This window comes from Melanotaenia boesemani, chromosome 4 (genome assembly GCF_017639745.1).
Source record: "Melanotaenia boesemani isolate fMelBoe1 chromosome 4, fMelBoe1.pri, whole genome shotgun sequence".
NCBI classification, from domain to species: Eukaryota; Metazoa; Chordata; class Actinopteri; order Atheriniformes; family Melanotaeniidae; genus Melanotaenia; species Melanotaenia boesemani.
The window spans coordinates 39,348,101-39,367,619 of NC_055685.1; the positions used below are offsets into that span (position 1 = coordinate 39,348,101).

Here is a 19,519-nt window from a genome sequence, read left to right on the forward strand (position 1 = left end):
CAGCTCCACAGTTTCCTCCCTCCCCAGTCCTGAGGTCATTCATTGTGGAGGGCAGGAAGCCTTGTACAACACTGACATGTTGGGCTGTTTCTGATCGATAAAAGCGGGATCATGAGCAGCAGGGTGTGTGGACGACTCCTACAGAGGCTGCACACAGCCGGTTCTGGTCCTGCAGCCTCTCCAGGGAGCTGGATCTCCTGCTCCTGCAGACTCCAGGCTGGGTCCAGGTCTGTGTCAGGCAGGGGCACCATGAATGTCTTCAACAGGGCGATGAAGAAGAGGCAGAAGAACTGGGCTGCGTCCCTGCAGGACGGACACCACTACGACTATCTGAGGGACGAGGTGAGAGGACCCGAGACCCCCCTGCAGACCAGCACGACCCCCACCTGAACCAGACACGCGCGCTCAGAGATGTTTCTAGATTCAGTGCTGCCTCGTGTCATTTTCACTCCATCCACTCTCTTTAGGTCTTTTCTTTCATTAGTTTTTCTTCTCGTGGTTCTGGTGCTCAGCTTCATCATTTTTTATTTTTTCTGGATCTTTCTGGGTGTTTTGCATCCTTTTGGTCTTCTAACTCAGTGGTTTTCAAACTGGGGGTCGGGACCCACACGGGGGTCAAAAGATAATTTCAGGGGGTCGCCAGATAATTGTAATAAAATCTATAGGCTATATTTATCAGATGAATTTGGGATTTTTTATGCCAAGGCTGTCAAATGAAATCATTAACAAAGAGATATCTTTTTGTAAACACATAAAAACAAAGTTCGTATGCAGGTCATATCAAAAATCCAAATTTGACATTATCGCTGTGAAAGAAGCTGATTTGGGGCATGTAGGTGTCACAGCGGTGTAGCACCAAGAAACACTTTATCCTGCTTGTTAATGAAGATCTGACCGTTTTCCAGCCGTACATGTAGAGGAAGCTGCAGGATGACCCGTCTGCTACATCACGCCACCTTCACACGGGGGTGGGGGTCGCTAACACAACACGTATGTTGTCTTCGGGGTAGTGGCGCCTGATTTCATTTGCACCATTTTCTGGTCTTTGGGATTCTGTGGAGCCTATTTTATCTCGTTCGTGATGTTTAGTGTCTCTGTGATCAGACCTGAAGACCGACAGCGTTCTGGATATAAACAGGAAGCAGATCATTGATCTCTGTTTGGTTTTTCCTCTTCAGGGAATTCTGGAAGTTCGTCACTGTAACATGTTTTATGTTTGATCTGAACCTCGTGTTTGCAGGTGGGCAGTCGAGTGGCTGATCGGGTGTACGACATCGCCAGGTGAGTCGGCTTTTTACAGCTTCCTGCTCTGAATGAGTTCGACTGAATATTTACTGGATTTAAAACCAGTTTTAGGAGGTTTATATGAGCTGATTTTAGACTGGATTAATTTTCTTTGAGACAGATTTTTAGATTTTATCGACTGAAACAGTTTTCCATCTTTTTAAACTCGCTGTGGCAGAAAATGAATCTGCTGATTTTATTCAGCTTTTACTGATTTTCTCTCTAGTTGATCGTTGGATAGGATGAATAAAAACTTACAGTATTGTGTTTTATGACGTAAAGGTTGGTGCTGATGTTTGTCTCCTCTACAGTAACACCATCATTACAGAAACCTGGAATTATGATGACATAAGTGGTATTCTTGTCCTCTTCTTGTCCTCTTCTCGTCCTCGCAGGACGTTTCCTCTGGCTTTGGACGTCGGTGGTGGAAAGAGTCACATTACAGAACATTTAAACAAAGTAAGGAAGGATTTACTCACCTGCACAGGTAGACGGGTGGATGGTTTAATGGCCCCAGTGTTTGCACATAACTCCAATAAAACCAGATGATTGTGTCCAAATTCAGTTCAGCTTTTTTATCCAGAACCAGTTCAAGGTCTTCAGAAAAACCTCCATCAGGACCAGAACCAGGAAGGAAAACCTCCATCAGGACCAGGACCAGGAAGGAAAACCTCCATCAGGACCAGGACCAGGAAGGAAAACCTCCATCAGAACCAGTTCACAACAAGGTCTTCAGAAAAACCTCCATCAGAACCAGGACCAGGAAGGAAAACCTCCATCAGGACCAGGACCAGGAAGGAGGGCCATCTTCCTGGACTGGTTGAGAGTGGAGAGGACAGGAAAGAGAATCAACCAACGTCCCCCAGCGGAGAGGAGCTGGTGTATCATGGGACATCCCCCAGCAGCCTGGATCTATAGCAGCAGGACCAAAGGGTGGATCAGGGTCAACAAGCCAGACCTGCTAGAAGATTTACCAGGAAGGAAATTTTGAAGATGGGGTGAAGGTAGAGACGGGGTCTGACTACTGGAGGTTCTGCCTCCTGTTCTACTTTAGAACCTCTAGGAACCAGTAGACCTGCAGTCTGAGCGTGAAGCTCTGATGGGAAAATCTGGAACTCTGAGATCTTTAAGGTCCAGTGGATCTTGGTCTCTAACAGTTTTATATGAATTTAAATTCTATCCTGGATTTAACTGGAAGATGATGAAGATAAAACTGGGGAAACATGACCTCTGATGATGATCCTCATCAGAACCCTCGCTGCAGCATCCTGGATCAGATGGAGACTTTTCAGACCAGTAATCAGGAATTACAGTCGTCCAGTCTGGAAGGAAGAAATCCATGGACCAGTTTTTCCTGCATCACTCTGAGACAGGAGGCTCCTCATTCTGGGAATGTTATGTAGGAAGAAGGTGGTCCTGGAAACCTGTTTGTCCAAGGACAGATCCTGGTCCAGAATGAGTCCAAGGTTCCTCTCTGTAGTACTGAAAGCCAAGGTAAAACCATCCAGAGTAATTCCAGACGCGGTTTCCATCAGATCCCACCGACTTGGAAAATAATCGCAACGTTGAGATTCAGTTTTTCCTTTGAGTTTCTAAATGTGCTGAATCTGCTGCTTCTTCAGGATGTGGTGGAGCGTCTGTTCCTGACGGACATTTCCCCGCAGACTCTGGTGAGTTCAGACACATCATCATCATCATCGTCGTGTTGGTGTGACAGACTAAGAGAAAACCTCTTCCTGTTAACGGATTTACCGGCAGACTGAGTCAAACGGGACATTCTGTCCTGCTTGTGTCTGCAGTGAAGTAGAAGTTAAAACTAATCTGGTTTGGGGTGTTTTCCGGCTCTGATCTTCAGGAGCGTAGGAAGCCGGGTGAGATCCCGACTCAGTGTGTCCTGGCTGACGAAGAGTTCCTGCCCTTTAAAGAAAACACCTTCGACCTGGTGGTGAGCAGCCTGACGTGAGTAACGCCGTCCTTATGCAGCCATCCTGACCCCGCTGTAGAGGAACCTCCTCACATCAGTCACACCCCTTCCTGTCCTGTTCCGACAGACTTCACTGGATCAACGACCTGCCCGGAGCTCTCAGACAGGTGAGGCTGAACGTTCCTGTTGTTGGAGATGCTGAGATGAGCGTGGGGTGTCCTCAGACCTGCTCAGACCGCCTCGACCTCTCAGATCCAGCAGGTGCTGAAGCCAGACGGGGTGTTCATCGGGGCGATGGTGGGCGGCGAGACGCTCTACGAGCTCAGGTGCTCCCTGCAGCTGGCTGAGACGGAGAGGGAAGGAGGATTCTCCCCCCACGTGTCCCCCTACACCGCCGTCACAGACCTGGGCAACCTGCTGGGCCAGGCCGGCTTCAACATGCTCACCGTGGTGAGGACCAGACCCTCCTACTGGTTCTACTGGTTCTGATGGTCTCCCCGGTGCTCTGGTCCCTGCTTGGATAGCATTTAGTAGCTAATGAGAAGGATGCTCCTGAGAGAAAGACGGCGCTCCAGAAGGAGCTAAAACCTGTACTGAATTCAAACCAGGGGTGTCAAACATATGGCCTGGGGACCCAAATCCGGGCTGTATGTTTGACACCCCTGAGCTAAAGGGTCCAATCTGGCCCACATGGTCACATTTTAACATTTAAAATTGATTTTAAATTATATGGAATATAATATCGCTTTATATATATTTATTTACACTAGTGTGTTTAAAAGTGTTTAAAAAATCTATTTAATATATATAATCTATTATAAAGGCCCAAATAAAATTAAGATATCAATAAAAATAACTAAAATAGAAGTGTGGGGAAATACATATAAAACCAAACTTAAACCGATCTGTAAAGAGCAGTGAGAACAGTCCATGACTCGGCCCATAGAGAGCCCACAAACCAGCTTTTTATTCACCGGGACGCTTTAAAACTGAAGGACATGGTCGATTTATGTGTAACATAAAGAATAATAATGACCCGTTCAAGTTCAGGGATTGTTTAAAAACGAGATTCTGTTTCTAGTTTTAGCGGAAGCGAAATGTGAGAAGAATGAATTTCTGTTCATGTTTGGACGAAGTTGGACCCAGAACTTAAAGACCGTCCAGCATCATTCATTCATTCTCTGCATCGCTTCGTCCGTTACGGGTCGCAGCGACGCTGGAGCCTAAGCCAGCGTTTAGCAGGTGAGAGGCAGGTACACCTGGACGGAGAGGGACAAACGAGCAGCCACAGGGAGGATTTAGAGACCAGCTAACCTAACATCAGGAGAGAACTCACGCACACACGGGGAGAACATGCCGACTCCACACATGTCCAACATTAATTTAGTTTAAAAAATGTTAAAGAAAAAGTCAGAAACTCCTGTGTGAAGGCTGACTGTGGTTTAAAGGGAAAGCGACTGTATTTTGTTTGCATCGTGTAAAAAACTGTGATATATATTACCCAGGTAGTAAAAGTATTACAAGAGATGTGGTCCTCTGTTAAGTTAACGTGGTGGGGCGGGCTAAATAAGCTCAGGCTTCTCCCTGTTTTTGTTTATTTATTATTACTGTTACTATGTTTAGGATGTCTGAATAAAGTTTTTCTCATAAAAAATAAATAAACAACTAAAATAATAACTAAATGAAATAAAAGTTAAGTGAAATTTCTGGTTCATAATATTTCTAAAGGATCAATAAATGTAAACATCTAGTTAATAATTAACATTATTTAAAGCTTGTGTTGGTATTTTACTGGAGACCAGATTAAGCTGGACTAAGATGAGTTTGACGTCCCAGCTGCAGACCCAGACGACAGCATGACCCTGATAATGATGATGATGATGGTGACGATGACGTAACTTCTCTTCTCTCTGTTCAGGACATTGATGAAGTTCAGGTTCATTATCCAGGAATCATGGAGGTCATGACGGACCTACAAGGTACAGCCTGCTCACAGTCCCTGGGAGGTGTGGCTGGAGCAGGAAGTAAACGCTGTTTCCTCTGCAGGGATGGGGGAGAGTAACTGCGCCTGGAACAGGAGGCCGATGCTGCACAGAGACACCATGTTAGCAGCAGCAGCCATTTACAAAGGCGAGTTTCCCTCCAGGATCCGTGGAGGTCCAGACCATCCATGTCTGGTTTTCCTGCCTGAGGAGACGTGATGCAGCAGCAACGAGTCACCAGCTAATGAGGAAGTACCGTAACTAGTAGCTAACTAGTAGCTAACCTTAGTAACCAGGAGCTGAGTGGCTGCAGCCTGAAGGATATCCTCTGTAAACCTTCACTCATCATCATCGATGAAGCTTCTCCTATAACAGAAGAACATCTGTGTTGTTTCTGCGGTTCTTACTGTCGGAGGGGTTTCAGGTCTCTAAGCTGCGTTCCCACCTTTCCTTGTTCCTCAGCTGTCTGTCTACCGTACGGTAACCCTGGAGGGACATAAGTCCTTCAGTCTTCTTTAATGACTTTTTAAAAATATAATTTAGTCCATTCTGGAAAACGTCATCAGAAACTTGTACAGGAGCCCAGAAGGGGCAAAAGGCAAACATTTGAAGTTTTTCGAAGCAGCAGTTTAAAGTATTTGAGTAAAAGTACTCAGTTACTGGCCTGCTGCAGGGAAGGCCACAGCCGGCTCCATCCCCATGGCGTCAGGACGGACCCCGTAGATTGCAGTGTGTCTTTCACGTGAGGGTCGGCCAAATTTCAGCCTTATGGGTGGGAAGGTCACATGACCACAGATGTTCCGATTCATTCCTCTGATCCAGATGTGACTTCACGCTTCTTCTGTTTTACTTCTTGTGTTTTCAGCTGTCAGCACAGATGCTTTTACTAAACTGACGTGAGACTTGAGCACACCACTCGCCTCGCTGCAGGCGAGCGTCCAGGACCGGAGAGCTGCTGTTTGACTCTGCTTCTGTCTGAATGTTTCAGAGATGTATGGGAGTGAGGACGGCTCCGTTCCTGCCACCTTCCAGATCCTCTACATGATTGGCTGGAAGCCTCATGAGTCACAGGTGAGGACATGCTCACCTGAAACGGTGTGGTTATTCTGGTTTGGGGAGTCAGATGTTTGGTTATAATGCACCAACACCTCATAGCAGCTGTCAGCACGGTGGTGGAGGCATGATAATCTGGGCACCTTGCACTTACTGATGGACCATGAACTCCTCTGATACCAAAGTCTTCTAGAGTCAGATGTGAGTCCATCTGTCCGAAAGCTGAGGCAGAAACTGTCTCACGCACAAGGACAAAGATCCCAAACACAGCAGCAGATCTCCACCAGAACCAGGTGTTGACCTGGTCCAGTCAGAGTCCAGACCTCCTCCTGACTGAGATTCTGTGGCGGGACCTAGAACCTAAAACGGACCACGTTATAGCAGAAAACCTTTTTTTTACTCTGGTTGTAAAGTCACGAATGAGAAACTGAGGGCATAAAACCGGACTGTGACCACTTCCTGTCCGTTGAGCAAAAACTGATCTGAATGTCCTCATTTCTGTTCTCAGGCCAAACCAGCAAAGCGCGGCTCGGCCACCATGTCGTTCGGAGATCTGTCCAAGATCAGCCGGCCGGGCAGCGACGGCTCGTAGGTCTGCAGGCTGGACACTGTGTGGAATAAATAAAGTTCTTTCTTTTGACAGGAGGTACATGTTTAGGACAACAGACTAAAGATGAAACTTAAACTAAACGTTAGAAGACTCTCTACCCGTTAAGCTCATGTACCAGCAGAAAAACTAACTAAATGACATTTTCTTTCCTTTTTTCTGGTAAATGTATGTAAGAAGGTAGTTTTCCTGAAATTTCAATAAAGGTTTGTAATTAGGAAACTATTTCTTTTTCTTTATTTTCTGACATTAGACCTCCTTAAACAGACCAACATCGCCTCAGTGACCGCGAGATGTATCAGAGTTGGTTAAGAAATGAGAAGCTACTCATCAGTTAGGATTAAATAACCGAAATATAAATGCCAATGCAGTCGTTACCCAATAGACTCCTATTTCCTTAGCTCGTGCTCATGTATACACACATCAGCAAATATACAAATCATCAAACATAAATCTCAAACACTTCATTGAAAATAACAGAAAGAAGACAAATGGTATATAATCTGCCACTCTGGAACAAATAATATTTAAAACAAACATATAATAATAAAGTTTAAGTAAAAAGGATAATATGAAGGGAAATCTAAACCAATTCATTTTCTGTGTCTCAGGAGGATATTTGTCCAGATTCATCATATAGTGTTTTTAGGGAACTGTCATATTTTAATTCACGTGATTAAATTAGGGATTTAAAATAGAAACAAACTAGTTTAGTTTGTCACGTGACTGCGTTGCTATGGCAGCGCCTTGTGTTGTTAACGGAGGAGCGTGTTAGTTATCAACTCGGGTTCAGGTCAAGTTTTCATCTTTTTCTGTGTGAAGTGGCTCCATGTGTGAGGATGGTGAGGAAAGAAACAAAACTTTTTAACTGTTTATTAACTTTGCATGGCAGCGCTGTTAGCATGTTAGCTTAGCACCAACCAGCCAGAATACGGCTAGCCGGGCTAGGTGAGCTGAGGACGGCGGTTTGACGGCGTTAATGTCGCTCTTTTTTCTTTTCAGCCACCGAAGAACAGAAAAAAGAATGCGAAGCCGTCCGCCGTGGTGGACGGTCTGTCCACGGAGGAGATGAACAAAGATCAGGTGAAAGCTGCTAAAGATGCTAACGGAGCTAACCGGAGCTTCACGGGCATCCAGCTGTGTTAGCTTAGCTTTAAGGGCTAAAACAGGGTCAGTTTGAACTGGAGATCCAAAGATGACCGGCTTAACTATTCAAACTGTTTGTAGCAACAAATAACATAATAATTTAGGCAGTTTTAGCAATGTAACGAAGACAATAACGTAATAAATTGGCAATAATCTAATAAGTTATATTTGTAATCCACAATTTAATAATTCATGAATAAGACACCACACTTTTTTTACTTTACCAGTTTTGTGCACTTTGCTCGTGAAAGATGGGTATGATTACTTTAATGGCAAGTTATCATGTTATTGGCCACTATACTGATGTTATAGCTATTAACTACTGGTATTATAGTTATTAACTACTGGTATTATAGTTATTAACTGGTTAGTCTGTACTGGAATCCAATTTACAGACAGAATAAAAACTTCTTTTTGTTAGTTAAAAGTACATCTGACTTGGTTTTGGTGTTTATTGACACATTTTAAAATGTTTTTTTTTTATCCATCTGTATTTAGACGAATCTTTTCCCACTTTTTAAATTCTCTATTTCTTCTCCCAACACTTCCAATATATTCTGACATTGAGGATGAAGAGTTTTGGGCGTTATTTTGTACCATTTTTCCTGCAAATAAGTCTTGAGGTGTACAACAGTACAGGGTCGTGGTTGTAATGAGCGGGCCAGTCCACCACCCTCCTCTTCCTCAGCCACTCCTCTGTAATGTAGGAGAACATGGTTCTTTGGATGTTCCTGGAAAAGATGTGGTATTGAAGGCAGCATGTTGCTGTAAAATCCTGATGAACGGCAGTAGACTTAAGTTTCCAAAAGAAAATAATAACTGACAGTCTGTAACCAGCAGCAGGTTGGTGTTTGGACCTGAACCTGGTGTTGTGTCCTGGATCTGCAGCTGGAGGAGCACATTATCCGCCTCCGGGAGGAGCTGGATCGAGAGCGCGAGGAGAGGAGCTACTTCCAGCTGGAGAGAGATAAGATCCAGGCCTTCTGGGAGATCTCCAAGAGAAAGCTGAAGGAGGCAGAAGCCGAGCTGAGGAATAAGGGCAGGGAGAAGGAGGAGGCCGAGGAGCGCCACCGAGTAGAGATATCTGTAAGCTACGCTAAATTTAACCTCAGCTGAACATCACAACAGCAAACAAACAAAACTCCAACTCCTTTAAAGCTACTTCTGGTCCGCCTGTTTTGTTTTATAGATAAACCAGTCTGTAGCAGCTTTTAATCCCAGTATAAACCAGTCTGTAGCAGCTTTTAATCCCAGTATAAACCAATCTGTAGCAGCTTTTAATCCCAGTATAAACCAGTGTGTAGCAGCTTTTAATCCCAGTATAAACCAGTCTGTAGCAGCTTTTAATCCCAGTATAAACCAGTCTGTAACAGCTTTTAATCCCAGTATAAACCAGTCTGTAGCAGCTTTTAATCCCAGTATAAACCAATCTGTAGCAGCTTTTAATCCCAATATAAACCAGTGTGTAGCAGCTTTTAATCCCAGTATAAACCAGTCTGTAGCAGCTTTTAATCCCAGTATAAACCAGTCTGTAGCAGCTTTTAATCCCAGTATAAACCAGTCTGTAACAGCTTTTAATGCCAGTATAAACCAGTCTGTAGCAGCTTTTAATCCCAGTATAAACCAGTCTGTAGCAGCTTTTAATCCCAGTATAAACCAGTCTGTAGCAGCTTTTAATCCCAGTATAAACCCGTCTGTAGCAGCTTTTAATCCCAGTATAAACCAGTCTGTAGCAGCTTTTAATCCCAGTATAAACCAGTCTGTAACAGCTTTTAATCCCAGTATAAACCAGTCTGTAACAGCTTTTAATCCCAGTATAAACCAGTGTGTAGCAGCTTTTAATCCCAGTATAAACCAGTCTGTAGCAGATTTTAATCCCAGTATAAACCAGTCTGTAACAGCTTTTAATCCCAGTATAAACCAGTCTGTAGCAGCTTTTAATCCCAGTATAAACCAGTCTGTAACAGCTTTTAATCCCAGTATAAACCAGTCTGTAGCAGATTTTAATCCCAGTATAAACCAGTCTGTAACAGCTTTTAATCCCAGTATAAACCAGTCTGTAGCAGCTTTTAATCCCAGTATAAACCAGTCTGTAACAGCTTTTAATCCCAGTATAAACCAGTCTGTAACAGCTTTTAATCCCAGTATAAACCAGTCTGTAGCAGCTTTTAATCCCAGTATAAACCAGTCTGTAGCAGCTTTTAATCCCAGTATAAACCAGTCTGTAACAGCTTTTAATCCCAGTATAAACCAGTGTGTAGCAGCTTTTAATCCCAGTATAAACCAGTCTGTAACAGCTTTTAATCCCAGTATAAACCAGTGTGTAGCAGCTTTTAATCCCAGTATAAACCAGTCTGTAACAGCTTTTAATCCCAGTATAAACCAGTGTGTAGCAGCTTTTAATCCCAGTATAAACCAGTGTGTAGCAGCTTTTAATCCCAGTATAAACCAGTGTGTAGCAGCTTTTAATCCCAGTATAAACCAGTCTGTAACAGCTTTTAATCCCAGTATAAACCAGTCTGTAACAGCTTTTAATCCCAGTATAAACCAGTGTGTAGCAGCTTTTAATCCCAGTATAAACCAGTGTGTAGCAGCTTTTAATCCCAGTATAAACCAGTGTGTAGCAGCTTTTAATCCCAGTATAAACCAGTCTGTAACAGCTTTTAATCCCAGTATAAACCAGTGTGTAGCAGCTTTTAATCCCAGTATAAACCAGTCTGTAACAGCTTTTAATCCCAGTATAAACCAGTGTGTAGCAGCTTTTAATCCCAGTATAAACCAGTGTGTAGCAGCTTTTAATCCCAGTATAAACCAGTGTGTAGCAGCTTTTAATCCCAGTATAAACCAGTCTGTAACAGCTTTTAATCCCAGTATAAACCAGTCTGTAACAGCTTTTAATCCCAGTATAAACCAGTGTGTAGCAGCTTTTAATCCCAGTATAAACCAGTGTGTAGCAGCTTTTAATCCCAGTATAAACCAGTCTGTACCAGCTTTTAATCCCAGTATAAACCAGTCTGTAGCAGCTTTTAATCCCAGTATAAACCAGTGTGTAGCAGCTGTCAGACTGGGAGGTAAAATGATGTAAAATGAATGTATGAATAGATGTAGCAGCATAAAGGTCGACCAGAAGAAGAAAGCAGAATTTATTACTAACAGAACTTTGTAGAAATAACACACAGATCAACAGTGACCAAACCTTTTCTCATCTCATCGTTCTCTCAAGTCTTGGCTTTCAGGAGAAAAAATATTGTTATTGAAACAAACACACAACAGAAACTATTTCCATGTTTCCACTTTTTCCTCATTTCCAGTTATTCCTGCTACTATTTACCTGCTATGCTCACTAAACCAACTCCAGCTCAGCTGCTTTGTGGCGCCACCGTGCATCAGAAACGTCTTCTTGGCTTTATTCCAGCCATAGAGGAGCATTATTTTTCTTCTTTTCACACACACATAGAACTTTCTGCTCACTGGTTGATCTTTGGCTGCTCCTGATTGGACGTTACCGTCAATCTAAGCTCTCTGATTGGTGGAAAGTCTGACAGGAAGTGGCTTCATCATCATGTCCAGGTCTAAATAGAGGTCTCTTAGCAACATAGTAGTGATGGTGATGTTTTTATGGTGAAATGTGATAAATAATGCTGTTATCATGGATCATTGTGGATTTACCAGATAGAGTCTCTGAATAAAACTACATTTAGTGGCTGGATTGTAAACCTCCTGGACGGATAGAAATGCCTGGAAATCTTCTGTAGGTCATCTTAAGAGGTAGCTATCCATCACATTTACCCCACAGAGCTACACACCACCGCTCCTGGTGGAGGAGGAGGTGGAGCTCGTGGAGACCTGATGGAGGTTTGAGGGTTAATCCTCCTCTGCTTCTATGTTCTGCTGGATGAAGGAACTTGTTGGTTTCCAGGTCTACAAGCAGAAGATGCGGCACGTCCTGTCTGAGCAGCACAACAGCGTCACAGAGATGAAGACAGATACTGTCTTGTCCACCTCGCTGGTCCAGAAACAGAACCTGGAGTCTGAGCTGGTGCTGTGCAGAGACGGTCACGATCTGCAGATGGACTTCCGCCAGAAGGACTTCCAGAACGTCGGCAGCATGAAGGATCTGAAACTGGTGAGACCTCTGCTGTCTGTCAACATCATGTAGCTTATGAACCTGAGCGTCATGAAGTTGAGTCCTCCTCTTCCTCACCAGAAACACCAGGTGGAGCTGATGGAGATGACCAACCACTACAATTGCAGGTTGCAAGGTAAGGCAGTGTTTCCTCTCCCTTCACTCCAGTCTTCTTCTTGTTTGCCTTCACTCATTTTTTGCTTCCTCAGAACTTGAGGCCAACTATTACAAGAAGATGCAGTTGGTAAACGAGGCGGAGCAGAAGAAGCGGAGGGAGGAGGTGAAGGGCCTGGACAAGGAGATGAAGACTCGTATAAAGGCTCTGGTAGCGGAGCAGGAGAAGGTGTTGAAAACAACTAAGGACTTATGCGCCTCTGCTCTGAATCATCTGGAGGTCACCCGAAAGAAGAACAAGGTTAGAACCACTCCACAGCAACATTCACAGGTTCATGGGTCCGGTTCTGGTCCTGAAGTCAGACCTGAGTTCCAGTTCTGGTCCTGGAATCAAACCTGAGCTCTGGTTCTGCTCTTGGAATCAGACCTGAGCTCTGGTTCTGGTCCTGGAATCAAACCTGAGCTCTGGTTCTGGTCCTGGAATCAAACCTTAGCTCTGGTTCTGGTCCCAAAAGAAACAAAAAAAATTCTAAATAAGTTCTGGAGGGTTTTTATTTTCACATATTTATTTTCCAGCATTAAATTTACAACTTTGTGCCTAAATGTCCCACATGACCAACACGCCTAAATGTCCCACATGACCAACATGCCTGAATGTCCCACATGACCAACAGGCCTAAATGTCCCACATGACCAACACGCCTAAATGTCCCACATGACCAACACGCCGAAATGTCCCACGTGACCAACACGCCTAAATGTCCCACATGACCAACATGCCTGAATGTCCCACATGACCAACAGGCCTAAATGTCCCACATGACCAACACGCCGAAATGTCCCACATGACCAACACGCCTAAATGTCCCACTTGACCAACATGCCTGAATGTCCCACCTGACCAACAGGCCTAAATGTCCCACATGACCAACACGCCTAAATGTCCCACATGACCAACACGCCTGAATGTCCCACATGACCAACACGCCTGAATGTCCCACGTGACCAACACGCCTGAATGTCCCACTTGACCAACACGCCTAAATGTCCCACATGACCAACACGCCTGAATGTCCCACATATCCGACCCTTTGGCTAAACAGGACTCCCTGAATGAACTGTGGGAAGAATTCGTCCTCAGTTTGGTTCTGACTTCTTGACAGCTTAGCGTCCAATCAGGATCAGCTGGACTCGTGTTTCTGGGCTTCTACCAGAACATCCTCCATCTGTTCATGAGGTGATGCAGGTGTAGAGCAGGCCCAGCCGAGGTTAGTAATGTAGACTCAAAGTCCATTTATGCTGGAAGCAGAAGACGAACAGGTTCGTCCTTCTTCTCCATCGGTTATGCACATAATTTGGTCAGTTGTCAGGAAGCTTAGCTACCCATCACTTGATGCAGAAGATGGAGCAATACCACCGGAAACCACGGGGGCAGCGCTGAGCAGAATACCTGACATGTGACCAGGGAGAGGCACAAACCAGAGAAGAAGAAGATGATCAGGACGGGAACAAAAAAGCAGAAGAATGAAGACGAGGACAGCAACTGTAGCAATTGTGTGAGCTTTTGAAGACTGTATGTGAATGTTTAGGGCGCGTTGGACGGTTGGATACAACTTTATAGCCACATGTTATCGCCGCTAAATGGTGTGTGAAACGGACTTCGCTATTTACATAAATAAGGGAGCATAAATGGGCCTTCAGAATGTACTGGAGGTCAGAAGAGAACGATGTGAGTCTGACTGCAGGAGGAAACCCACCGCTTTGTTTCCTGTTGCAGGAGAAAATGCAGAAAGTGCAGAAGCAGGAGCTGCAGGTGAGCAACAAGCTGTTAGCGGCTCAGCAGGAGAACCAGCGTCTGACGGAGGAGCTGCGTGACGTCCAACAGAAGCTGCCGGAGATGCAGAGGCGGCTGCAGGATTATCAGCAGAACAAGGACAGCATGATGGTGAGTTCTGAGGAGGAACATCTTCCTCTCGAACACACCAGGGAAACTTTTTGGAACCTTGAGTCTGATCTTCTGTTTTTTTTTTTTATCCAACAGACGTATCGTGCTCGTCTGAAGGTTGTTGAGAAGGAGCTGAGAGATCTGACGGTGGAGCACGAGCTTCTGCTGCAGGCCTCCCAGAAGGTAAGGTGCAGCACTCAGCTGCTTCCTCCTCCTCGGACCAGGCTGATGCTGAATGTCCCAGCAGGTCCAGCAGGAGCGCGACGAGCTGCTGAGGCGGCAGACGGAGAGCATCCTGGACCTGCAGCAGAGGAGTGGGATGAAGAGGATGCTGCTAGAGAGGAAGATGGCGGCTCTGACTGAGACCCTGGAGAAGAAGGAGGCCCAGCTCTGTGCCGCGCTGTCCGTCTCCAGCATCGACCCCACGGCTCGCAGCAACGCCGCCAACAAACTGAAGGTGCCTTGTCACGCAAGTGTTGAAGTTTGATAGTTTTAGTCAAATAAAAAAAGTATTAGTCTTTTAACAAATGAATTTAGGTCAATAATACGTATTAAAAGGTGGAATCAGGGTTGACAGGTTATCACAAGTAATCCATAAAACAAGTTAACCTTTTACATAATAACCAGATCCTTTACCAGACTGAAAGCTTTAGCCGAGACTTTCCCATCAACAGGGATGAAATGCTGCCGTGTTACTTACCTGCTGCTGGGCAGAAACTTTTTATTTCTATATTTCAGCTTTTTTTATGAATTGATGCCCGACTTCATCACAAAAACATGTCACACAAGAAAATAGCAGATCTGAGGGGTATTGCACGAAACCAGAATAAAGAAATCCAGGATAATTAAAGCCCAGCTTGACCTAGCTTGCGCGGCCTATCCTGGCTTAATTGGTTGCACGTTTGCTGAGCCAGGATGAGAAGGTGTGGCTAGGTTAAGCCAGGTGAAGATAGTTGGGATAAGTGTGTGTGCACGGCATACTGAAGCAGACCTCGCGATCGCTCACAGAATCACCGATGGGGAATTGGATAAAAGTCGCGCGTCCTACGTCACGGCCGCTGAACAACAGCTCCTGACGGAGTTCTCTGATGAAGTTAAGGATATTATAAGGAAAAAAGGCAAAACCAATGCCATAAGTAAAGAACGCGAGAGAGCCTGGCAGACAATAGCCGACCGGCTCAATGCGTAAGTAGTCAAAAACTGTACAATTAATAAACAGTGCTCCACTGGAACTGTCATAATTAGGCTACAATTAAAGGATTACTTTTCAAATCCACTAACTGTTGTATACTTTAAGAGTGACAAGCAGGTGCATGTTACTCAGGAAATGTAGAGTATGATTAGGTTCAAACAATTATCCACAATGTGTCATTTAATCTATTTTCCTCATGTAACGTTTTTATCTATTTTATCTTTCTGTCCTTCATAAAGGACAAACCTGTCTGGCCATAAAAGGACCTGCAGCAAGAAAAAATTAAATATAAGAACATTTTGCAGGCTGGTAAGTGACTCCAAAGTAGAAAACCGTGAACAAATGAGGTGAATAGATGAGGTGTCTGCTGACATGTTCAATGTCTGTATGATTGTAGCAGTTAAAAATAGGCCTATAAACTGGCACAGGGGGCGTCCCACCAAGCCAGGATGTGACTCCAGCAGAGGAACTGGCCTCCATTTAAATAAAGGGAGGCCAGTGATGGAGGGGATCCAGGGAGGGACAATAACTGACTCTGTCCCAGCCACAGAAACTGTCCGCTTCATACAAGGTACACAAAGTACTGCAATTCTACTGCACATGGAACACAATCAAATATAATATAGTGCCCCCGAAGACTCGTTCATGTCTGAATGCTCTTCTGAGGATGCGGGCTTCCTCGTCCAGCACATCCTCCGAAAAAGGGAAAGCCATTATGAAGAGGGAACAGGTGAAGGGGAGTTGGACCTATATATTCTACTTTGCCCTCGTCACGGATTTCTTTGAATACACCTTTGTAACCTCATCCGCTGTGTTTTGTAATCTCAATTAATGCAATAAAACACATATTTATAAAACCTCTGACAGCAATTTGACAAGCAGTCTTCATTAGCATAGCAATATAACACTTGGCCTGAGTAATAATACTGCAACTGGAATCCATATAAAAAGGCTGCTGCGATTACGAACAGATTTGGATTAAATGTACAGTGACTGTATATGTACTATTTTAATACTGGATGATTAAAATGACGCGCCATACTTAGGAAGACCATGGACATGCTGTAAAACACATTAATTCCTCATAGAATTGACGTTGGACATGCAGGTGACTCGCTAGGATTAATCTTAGCCTGAGCAGTTAGCCTGGTCTGGAGCAGGCTAACTGCAGCGGATAAATCACCACAGTAACTTGGCCGGGTTTAGTTTGAGCTGCTTTCATGCAACCGACTTAAATTCAGCCAGGATAACCAACATATCCCGGCTTAATCGCTTATCTTGGTTTCGTGCAATACCCCTCTGTAAGTTCAGCATATAGCAGCACATTGTGAGCTTGTTTGGTTGTTTTCATCAATAATCACCAAATTAAAAGGAATGTTTTTAGACTTAGAAGGTTTCCAACCAACAGCAGATACTTAAATCAGTTACTCCTATAAAGCAAAGAGAACAACATCCTGACTTTGGTAACTGTGGCTTTATTTCTGAGAATTTTCTGAAGTGTAAAACTCCACCCTGAACACACACACGTTCAAAATATGAGCAAAGGATGAGGAACACATGCTCAACTTGACCTGGTCTGCCAGTAAATTATGATGGATTATAGTTAAAATATGTCCATATATCTTTTCATCGCTCCCACCAAACCCCTTCGTCCACGCTGCCTCCATGATTCATCGGTGTGTTATGGGATGTGTCTAACTGTGTGTGTGTGTGAGCGCGAGTGAACGTGCACGCGGAGGGAAGAGAGTGGAGAAGTGGTGTTTAAAGTATGAATGAGGCTTGTAATAAAGCCGTTTCTCAGACCAGCCGCTTCCTTCCTTCCTTGTTTCACCCCGTTAACACGTGTAGAGGAGGGAGTTCACCCCGAAGAGAAAGCTGCTTCGACCCTGGAGAAGAAGGATCCCCGTGTCTTCCAACCACAGTCAGAAGAAGAAAACGGGAAAGGTTGACATATGAATGAATGAACTGCTTCTCTGCTGCACGTCTGGTGGTGGGCGTGGCCAAGGTGCAGCAGCACCTGACTGACAGGTCGCGCTCACAAGGCAGAAATGTTGTGTTTTTAATGTCGGACAATCAGACGAAAATCAACATTTTTGTCTCGTCAACAAAATCTCAGAAACGTCTCGTCATGTTTTCGTCATCAGAGCCATTTTTAGCTCGTCACCGTCTCGTTATCGTCATGAAAAAAAGGTTCGTCAACTAAATAAATTCGTCTTCGTCATCGTTGATGAAAACAACACTGCTGGCAAGATGCAAAGCCAGATCCACCAAGCAGCTACACCACACACGTCTCTGATGAGGAAGACTTTCCCTCCTGAACCTCCCCAGCTCCACATGAACCAGGTGGTCCTGAACGTATCAGTGTGAACCGTTAGTGCTGTTAGCCGTTAGCTGTTAGCTGTTAGCCGTTAGCGCTGTTAGCCGTTAGCTGTTGTCAGCAGCTCCAGCAGCTCTGGAAAGCTGTGGAGACTCGCGGCAGGTTGTGGCAGCTGCAGGAAGAGCTGCTGGAAGTTGCTGCTGCTACGATTTGAGCTGCTGTCTGTCGCCAGAAGAGGATCCGCAGGTAAAGAATAAAGTCCGGTTTTACTTTTACACCCTCAGAAGCACAAATCCGTCCCATCGCAGGAAGATTTCATCAGAAACTCTGTGGAAGAACAGAAGTCTGAAACTAGCACATCTACACTAGATAAGTTCACATCCCTTCATATGTGTTGGTGGGCGGGGCTTTCTGTGTCTGCAAGGCGAAGCCCCGCCTACCTGCATCTGGAGGGAGGGGCTGTGGGGGTTTTAAATGTAAACAACCTCTCTATGTCACCAAAAACATGACCTGGTTTTACCCTGTAGAGGGCGCTATGAGACATTTTTACCCACTAAATCCTTTTTTTAAATAGATAAAAAAATACAGATTTTATCCACATTATAGGTGGTTTTCATCATAATTAAGTAAAACTGTGTTTACAGCTGAAAAAAACACATTTGTGGTGCACTAGCCCCTTGAGGTGGGATTCAGAGTTAATACAGGCTGCTGTAGACCGTAACCATGGCAACAAAAAATAAAAGCTACACTGGTAACCGCTAATCAGCTTCATACCGACTCTCCAACTATAACCGCCCTCCCCTAACGTCCAGCCAATCACTGACCTTAAATGAGATCACATGTTAATCACTTTGACATGTTCAGGTCTGTCAGAGCAGTTTGGTAGCGTCATCAATCCAGAAGCATCTTTGCTGTTTTTATTCATATTTTACTTCCTGATTTCATTAAACCTCCTGCATCATTATGGACATTGTTGGTGCATATGGAACGGTACTTCGTAAGAAAAGCTTTTATTTCATTTTCTAACAGTATTTTATGTACATTTAAAGGACATTTTTGTCATAAGAAGTGAGGATGACAACTGTGACATCATGAAATCATGATGTCTCTGAATCATGATTCTGCCATTTAAAGGGTTAAAGTCCTAAAGTTTAATTGAATATTCTGAGCAGGATGGAAGAAATGTACCTTTTTAAAGAAGGTGAAAATAAACCTGAAAATTCATGTTGGAGTCAAACAAGCCGTTTCCTGTTTGTAGGAAATTCTGGAGTCCAAACGGGTCGCCATGGACACACTGCAGGAGAGCCTGGATGGAGAGTGTAAGGTGAGCGGCACCGATCCGGTTCCGGTTCGCGTCTCTGCAGCTCGGTGACCACGTCCATGTCTGATCCTCAGGACAACGGCGAGCTGCTGAACAGCTGTCAGCAGAGGCTGCAGGTGGCCGACGTCCCGCCACACGACTTCAGGCCTGTTGAGCAGGTCCTGAAGGCGGCGCCGCCCAGACGCTGAGGACAAAGGTCGGCTGCAGATGACCTCCACAGACTGTTGAGTGAATATTTATTCTGAAATGTTTGGGTGTTTACCAGGTAAACACTCATGTAAACAATGATAAACAAAGTTAAACTGCAGCTGTTTGTTTTTTACATCATCTGGATTCAGGAATCGGTTGGTCGTTGTTATATGTTGATTCAGCTGATTCCTCTCTCTGGTGCCTCCTGGAGGCCAAAACCAGCTGAACACCGGCTCAGGTGTTTCCTCACGATGACCTCACCACACCCACCACAGCAGCATGGCTTCACAGGAGAAGAGTCCGGCTGCTGAACTGGCCT

At 44.6% G+C, this 19,519-nt stretch overlaps 2 protein-coding genes across 3 annotated transcripts; both read left to right on the plus strand.

Annotated features, from left to right (window-relative positions):
- Position 1: 1 nt before the first annotated feature.
- Positions 2-7,072, plus strand: ndufaf5 (NADH:ubiquinone oxidoreductase complex assembly factor 5). 2 transcript variants are annotated; one of them, XR_006010029.1, is made up of 12 exons: positions 2-342; positions 1,241-1,281; positions 1,680-1,743; positions 2,907-2,954; positions 3,140-3,243; positions 3,336-3,375; positions 3,461-3,658; positions 5,127-5,187; positions 5,255-5,338; positions 6,179-6,261; positions 6,752-6,889; positions 6,975-7,072. XR_006010029.1 is itself a non-coding variant. In XM_041983338.1 (11 exons), exons 1-11 carry the CDS (start codon positions 112-114, stop codon positions 6,833-6,835), a joined length of 1,038 nt encoding a protein of 345 aa, XP_041839272.1. In that variant the 5' UTR covers positions 2-111; the 3' UTR covers positions 6,836-7,072. The 2 variants fall into 2 exon arrangements, 1 of the variants encoding a protein (XP_041839272.1); XM_041983338.1 differs by having other exon boundaries at positions 6,752-7,072.
- Positions 7,073-7,583: 511 nt separating this feature from the next.
- On the plus strand, positions 7,584-19,318 carry LOC121637753 (dynein regulatory complex subunit 4-like). The gene is made up of 11 exons (XM_041982001.1): positions 7,584-7,692; positions 7,853-7,933; positions 8,885-9,082; positions 11,916-12,122; positions 12,204-12,258; positions 12,332-12,537; positions 14,014-14,181; positions 14,278-14,364; positions 14,429-14,638; positions 18,949-19,014; positions 19,086-19,318. Exons 1-11 carry the CDS (start codon positions 7,690-7,692, stop codon positions 19,197-19,199), a joined length of 1,395 nt encoding a protein of 464 aa, XP_041837935.1. The 5' UTR covers positions 7,584-7,689; the 3' UTR covers positions 19,200-19,318.
- The last annotated feature ends 201 nt before the right edge of the window (positions 19,319-19,519 follow it).